The sequence below is a fragment of the Phascolarctos cinereus genome, unplaced genomic scaffold (genome assembly GCF_003287225.1).
Source record: "Phascolarctos cinereus isolate Bilbo 61053 unplaced genomic scaffold, phaCin_HiC Scaffold_726;HRSCAF=1367, whole genome shotgun sequence".
Classification (NCBI taxonomy): domain Eukaryota; kingdom Metazoa; phylum Chordata; class Mammalia; order Diprotodontia; family Phascolarctidae; genus Phascolarctos; species Phascolarctos cinereus.
In genome coordinates, this window is record NW_027556098.1 from 84,477,541 (window position 1) to 84,485,354 (window position 7,814).

Genomic DNA, 7,814 nt, shown 5'->3' on the forward strand with positions numbered 1-7,814 from the left:
GCCCACCTTCTATAGAAGAAAATAAGTAAAATGTGTAAGAATAAAATTAGAAATTAAATAAAAAAGGTTTGAGCAGTGAAAAAAAATCTTTTTTTTTCCAGTCCGGTTTCAAAAGAAGAACTTATCTCCATCCCAGAATTTTCACCAGTGAATGACATCATTCCCAGTGTTTCTTTGGAACAGAATGGAACCAGTAATGCTAAGGCCATTGAAGAGCTCTTAGATTTCACAGGCCCCCCAACTTATCCCAAGAGATCCAGTGAAACCCTTGCCATGGATGACTGTAACAAAAACTTGATTGAAGAATTTAACAGTCCAGGACCAGAAAATACACTTAATACAATATGTTGATGGATACAATATGCTATAATGTAAAGGTACAGTACTGTGATGACTGTGGAGGGACTGGTTTTTTTTCTTCTTTTTCTTTCTTTTCCCTTTCTCTCTTTATCCTTTCCTTCCTTCCCTCTTTCCTTTCTCTCTCCCTTTCTTCCTCCTTCCCTCTCTCCCACCCTTCTTTCATCTCTTCTTCCTTCCTTCCTTTCTTCTTTCCCTCCTTCCCTCTTTCCCTTATTCACCCAGGCTGGAAGCATAACAGCTTTTCACAGGCCTGATCCCACTACTGTTCTAAACAGAAACTAATAATAAATAGTAATAGCTCAAAGTATAGCAGGTCATCTAAACCACTGTTGTCAAATTCAGGTAGAAATAGATCCCTGCAGATTGCATATTGACTTAGAAAGCCACAAATTAACATTGCCTATGCTGTATTTTTATTTATTTTGTTAAACATTTACCCAGGTAAGTGTTAATTTGGTTCAGTAGACGTTCAGCCCCTTGTAATTTGGCCTTAATTTTGACATCTCTGGTTTGGGTCAACTCCCTGCTCAAGTCAAGAGGCAAAGCTGGGACCAGATGCCAAGTTTCTGGATTCCCAAGGTCTAATACTCTGCTGCCTCACACCATACTATGTCTGGGATGTTTTAGGATTTTGTTTCTCTTTTAAAGCACAACTTACTTAAATTTCATGAATATGTGCATCTTATAAAAAAGGACATACACACATATGTGTACATGTGTGTTTATGTATGAAGCATTTCTGTCTGGAAAGTCAGACATTATAAATGATAAGTATTTTACCCATCCAAATCATAATAATGTAATGACCATCAGGGAGATAATGTCCACATGAAAGTCACTATTAATGCAGAACTTGATTCAGACTTTGGAAAATTTGTCTGGATCCAAAGAAAGCATTAGTACTTCTTTCCATTTAGAAACCCTGAAAAGATGATATGAAACTCAAAAACCTAAGGCTTGAGAGAAAAGAAAGAGAACTTTTCATCTATTAAATATTTAATTAGTCAGGGATAACAATAACTTATTTAATGCAGTATAATAAATATGGGTTAATGGTGTGTCATTTTACAATTTATTAATGTGTAGCTTTAATTCTCATTTTCAAAATAAAAGTTGAAACTTTTTCATATTAAATCATTCAGCTTTATCAAATAGTTTTTTTGTTTAGAGGTAGCAACTCAAACAGAATCTCTTGCTTAAGTTTTCAATACTATGTTGCCAACCGTAGAGATTTGTTATTCCCTAGACTTTTAAACTTAAACTCTTAGTTTGTTTTGTAACACAGAACATTATTTTGCCATTTAGGTAGTAGGGCCCTTTAAGCCATGGAAAGCAAAAGTTGGTGCTTAATCTTGCCTCAGACCTCTTTCCTCCTAAATCTAAACAATAGTGAAATGTACTCTTGCATAGCTCAGCATAGCCCGTACCTCCAACGCAAATGGATAAGAAAGCTTGCAATATAATTGCTTTAGATAATTATGTTTATACCAGAGACCAGGACACCTGGTCTGGTTTGTGTGATCTGTGACCCGTAATAATGGGGTGTTCGGGTGCTTGTGCTTGTACTTGTGCCCCAATTTCTCCCTACTCTCAGAAACACTGTCTCTAACAACCATTCCCCAACCCAAGGACACTGTGCCTAGCAGTTATTCATGCATGGGCCTCAGCATGATCCTTATCTCTGTCCCTGGGCTGCTCAGGCCCCAGCCCCACAGATCATGTCTCTGGAAGCCTCCCAATTTGTCAGTAAGTTCCTGTGTTGTGAGAAAGCTTTCCCTTGTTGCAGAGCATTCTCTCATCGAGACAGAGGGAGAGGGGTGTCCTTGACCAGCCCAAGAACTCTTCCTCTTGCCAGACTTCAAAGATCCATCCCCCTCCCTGTCCTGTATACTCCCTGTACTTTCCCATCCATAGCCCCCAAAGACACCTGCATCTTTGGATTACCTCATCAGTGTTCCTCGGATTTCTTTCCCATGCTCTTTTCTATATAAACCCTAGCTCGACCCCTGATGGGGGCTGCTTGATTTGGATGTAAATACCCCTGACAGCTGTGCACTAATAAATCCACATCTTAAATTATGCCTGGATCTCACTCGCTGATTTCTCGGTACAACAGTTTGACTTAGGAAGTTATGTTAAAAGTTTGAGAAATGCTAAGTGACTTTCATAGTCAATGTTGTTGTATTTTCATTCTCCTCCTGAGCTTTGGAGTACCATCCCACTCCAGCATATGTCAGATGGAAATAGTAAGAATTATCAGAAATGCTGGACTGAGGTGAGATTTCAAAATTTCTCTGAAAACAGTAGAGCAGGAAAATTATACATGACATCCTAGCTAAAATAGAAAGTAATCTTGAACATGCTTTATCATTACCAGGTAAAAACTGACTTCATTCCTTTTAGAGAATACTTCTTCCCACCCCCCCACCCCCCACCTTTTTTGTCATGGAGCCTTACCATCTACTCTTTTCTCAATAAGCACCAGAGTATATATCAGCATACTAAACCAAGTTGGTCTCTTTTTCACAAGCTGTCATCTTACTTCTTCAAAACCATAGTGATCTCATTTAGAAAACACGTTTTAGAATTTGCTTTCCTTTCCACCTTTAGCATCTTAAGTTGAAGCCAAAACAACTACATGTGGTCTTTTCACACAAGAACACCTTCAGTTTCTCATGTGGCAGGCCCTTTTTGGATAAAATATTTTCCTGGATATCCAAAAGAAGAAGAATATTTTACCCAAATAGTATGTTTCAACTATTTTTGGAGATTTCTGTTCAACTGAACCATAACATAAAATTTCTACTTCATGAGCTTCCCTTTCAGAAGCTTTTTGGTTTGGTTTTTTTTTAGCATTCTCGTCTGTTAAAAAAAAAAATGTGTGTGTGTGTGTGTGTGTGTGTGTGTGTATATACACATATTATATATATACACACACTTACAAACACACACATATGCATGTATGTATGCATGTATTTTTTGTTGTTCAGTTGTGTTCCACTCTTCATGACTCCCATGGACTTATCCAAGGGGTTTTTTTAGCAAAGATGCTGGAGTGGTTTGCCATCTCCTTCTCCATTGTGTCTCCATTTTATAGATGAGGAACTGAACTTGTCCAGGGTTACTTACATAGCTAGTAAGTGTCTGAGGCTGGATTTGAACTTAGAACTTCCTGATTCCAAGCCAGTGCTCTATCCACTGTGCTATCTAGCTGCCCCTGCATATATGTGTAGTTACATAGACATACATACAATAGAAATACCTCTCTCCAGTTAGAAGGGGTTAGGGCATTGTGGGGCACCAGAGAGATGGAATTCAGCATAAACACATGCTGTCAGACATGATCAGTGTGTTGGTTGGCTTTGCTTAAATGTTGTTCTTTGTTACGAGGAAGGGTTGGTTCAGTGGGGGAGGAAGAATTTAAGATGAAATAACTAATATAAAAATAAAAACCTTACAAAGTATAATATAAACTTAGAATGTAAATATAAAGTACATGAATATAAAATATATGGAACTTAATAAAAAATTTTAAAGCATAAAACTTTAAGGGAGGGAAAAGGTGTGCCATTTAAATTAAGAAACTGTTTTTATGCTTTCAATTCTACATACTCCATCTCCAATTGATAGGATTTAGAGCTAGAAAAATACCTTAGAGATCATCTATTCTGACCTCCCTATTTTACAAGTAAAGAAACAGGTTTTAAAAGGTTAAATGATTTAGCCAAGTTCATGCAAGCAGCAGAGAGCAGGCAGAGATTAGGAACTAGGTCTTCTGACTTCAAATGTAATGTTCTTTCCGATAGACTACACTGCCTCACCTAGCAGAAACCTTGGAAAGTAGTGTCTTTAGAGGAAAATGTATCAGTAATAATGTCATGAAATGATTTTCTCTCTGTTCATATTCTTTCACTAAAGAATTAACCTGTTTTCAAATTCTTACAATTCATTTCAGTGCCCAGTAAGAGTGTCACTTCTGAGAAAGGCAGGAAAGTACTTATATTATGTAGTAATTTAAAAGAGAGAGTAAGGGAAAGGTGATTCTGAATCATAAACTTAGAGCTAGTGACATTTCATTTGGTTGATATTATTTTGATCTTTTTTTTTTCCCTTTTTGAATTGACAGAGGTAGTATATGATGGAGAAAATACAGACCTGTGATGCTGCTGGCAGTAAAATATGAACTGTTTATCATCTAGAGAAGCTTCTGCAATCCTTGACCACTGGATTCCAATAATCAGAGCTGAATGTAATATTGTGTCTTCTCAAGGGTATATATGCCCCAAACTGGCTTAAAAATAAATACAAAACTTGGCTCTTAACCCTTGATTGGTTTCAGGGAAGCTTCATTGTGCTGTGTATTAAAGCTTTGACCACTGGTCAAGTACTTAAGCTAATATCCTACTCATTATCTGAAGAACATCAAAGACTTCAACTTGTCCATTCACTTTATAATCATTCTTCCAAGTCAGGTCACATAAGTATCTAGATATCTTTTCTTGTAAATACACTTAACATTTATCACATTTACCTAAAGATCACTTAAAATGTCCTGGACTTGAGCAGCATGCCTGTCCTTGTCTAAATGGGGGAAGGCATTAAATAGATTACTTCCTACCATATTCTCTCCACCTTCCCCCATCGCCCTTCAATCATGCTTCCTTTCATTGAAGGCTTTGAAATGAGTTTTCATTGAGGAAACACAGCATGCTTTACTCTATAGTTGCTATAATTGAGAAGCCCCACTGGCTGCTGTTAAGTTTAGTCAACTGAAAAATGATTGTCATGATTTTGCCCTTTTTTTTGCTCTCCCTTTGCTTTTTTTTAATCTGTTGGTCCAGTGAGAAGATAATTCCAACCTTCTCACAATTACTCCCATCTGCTTTTGCAGCTGATTGTAGCAAATTAACTTTGACATTATACAACAGCTTCTGTTTTTGACCACAGTTCTCCAGATTACAATTGAAGTTTCACGTGGGTTTGTCTAAATAATGTATTCCTGATACAGGTAGCATATGCAGTTGTTTCTGGTGGTGGTAATGGTGGTGGGTTTTTGTTTGTTTTTGCTTGTTTTTTTTCTATCTTGGGTTATTGTCTCTCTATCCACCTTTAGTAAAAATTAAATCTAAACATTTCAATGAAAACTACTACTTTGAGACACTGATGGGTCCCAAAGGGGCACAGTATTTTCACTTGCTTTAATGATATCACTCTGTGTAATATGTTGAAACACCTGTATGGGAAAATTCCCATGGGACCTTATCATTTATAAACATTTTGTGCCATACAAAATGCACTTTGGTTCATTTTTTTCTTTCGGTGGAAAGTAACCCTCAGACTATATCATTCTTTTCTTCTTTGAGGCCTTGTTAACCTAGTACTTCAAAGGACAAGGGAGACCAAGAATTTTAGCAGATGTTAACAAAAAGTGGGAACATTGAGGAAGTTGTTGGAATACCATGGTCTCAGTAGTAACCTTGTCCTTGTGCTTTGAAAACCAGCAATTGTTTAAGAATTAAATAGCTAACTATTATCCTGTGTGTATGTGTTTGTATGTACATATGGATGTACAGTACATATATTAAGTAAAATATATGCCTACCATGATGTAGATGCATTTATCTTGGCGTGTGTCAGAAGAGTCCCTTTTCCAGTGAGTGAACAGGTCCAGATGAGGAAGATGGTACTTGTCTTCTGAAGAAGACTTTCCCATCCTTTCCTCATTGTTTATTTTGCTGTGATATATTGTGCTTGAGAGATGCCACTGAAGATGTTTTACTTGACCAGTCCTACTGTATACTATGGAGAGCCTTCCTTTGCATGATGTATGTAGCATGTTATAACAGTGAAATACATTTTCATTTGATGAGTCTTAATCTGTTTGCTAGTATTTTGTTCGGCGTGGTTTACAGGAAATAACCCCCACTCTTTTTCCCCCACTGGTATATACTTGTTATTTCTGCACCTTATCATAGAAGGAACAATGATTCATTTCACTGTCATACTTAAACATTTAAAATTTTTTATCATCAGTGTGAGAGGAACAAAGTGGGCAGATAAATGGGTTGGATGGTAAGCTCTCTACTGACAGTAATGAGCCCATAAATAATAATAGCGAATACCTAGTGTTGGTATAGCACTTTAAAATGTGCAAAGCACTTTACACACACACACACACACACACACACACATATAATATGTGTGTGTATGTATATACATATATATACATATATGTATATACATACACACATATATCATTGGAGCCTTACAACAACCCTGTGAGATGGGTGCTGTCAATTCTCCTTATTTTGTAGATGGGAAAGCTGAGGCTGAAAGTGTTAAGGGACTCGCTGGGGATCACACAGCTAATGTCTGAGGCAGGATTTAAACTCTGGTTTCCCGGCCCCAAGTCCAGTGCTTTATCACCTGTACCCCCATCTACCTCATACATTCTCATAAATTCAGAATCCACTGATGAAAAATTTGAACTACGAGTATCACATTTGTTAAGCAAATTAATAATGTAAACAAGATCATAAAGGAGAATCTTGAGTTAAAGCAGATTTTTTTCCCAAGTACTTTTAAAACCAGTTTAGCAGCACCTCCATTTGTATACAGTTGAGAGCCAGTGGGGCATACTCAATAGAATGATGGACTTGGAGTCAGGAAGATATGACACTTAACTACCTGTGTGACCATGAGCAAGATATTTAACCTCTCTGTGCCTCGGTCATCTCATTTGTGAAAGTAGGAATAGTGTCTTGGGAGCATAGATTTCAGATCTGGAAAAGACCACGTAGGTAGATAACTCCTTCATTTTACTGAAGAGGAAACAGAGGTTCATAGGTTCATGACTTACCTGAGGTCATGTAGGTAATGAGGCAGAGCTAGGATTTGAACCCAGCTCTTGATTTTAAAATCAGGATTCTTTCCAACGCATAGGTTGTCAGCTTAGTATCACACGTAGTATCAGAGCAATACAGGACGTGAGGAATCTGGAACAGAAGCTGGATGTGTAGAGTATTTGGACCATAATCAAACAAGCAGCATTTATTAAGTACTTACTATTTGCCAGTCACTGTGCTAAGTGCTGGAGTCATCCCATGGTCCAAACCCAACAGAAAGCTACAGGCTAGAGCCAAGGATTGAGACAGTGGGTTTGGGTTTTTAAATGGGACACAAGGTAATGAGGGTTAACAAATGGAATTTGAATCAAGATACTGGTAAATAGATTTTGAGATCCATAAAAGATAGGTCCACACAAGAGTACAGCCAAAACATGACTGTCCTGTGTCACTGGACAATGAGAATTTAAAGAGGGTAAGCTTGGAGTGTATCAGGGGGAAAGGACCACAAGGAAGTAGCTGTAAACTCCATATCTCACTTCACCTGATTTGGTACTTTGATCACTTTTTGGCCAATGGAACGGACGCTGGATTTCTCTCAGATCTGGA

At 37.6% G+C, this 7,814-nt stretch overlaps 1 protein-coding gene across 8 annotated transcripts in view; it reads left to right on the forward strand.

Moving 5' to 3' along the window:
• The window catches only part of MAP7D2 (MAP7 domain containing 2), a 179,839-nt gene extending 173,603 nt beyond the window's left edge, over positions 1-6,236 (forward strand). For all 8 annotated transcript variants that reach the window (XM_078146633.1, XM_078146634.1, XM_078146635.1 and 5 more), the window contains 2 exons: positions 102-377; positions 4,487-6,236. In XM_078146633.1, coding sequence (XP_078002759.1) covers positions 102-351 — 250 coding nt within the window. In that variant the 3' untranslated portion in view covers positions 352-377; positions 4,487-6,236. The remainder of the gene's footprint in view (positions 1-101; positions 378-4,486) is intronic.
• Positions 6,237-7,814: the final 1,578 nt, after the last annotated feature.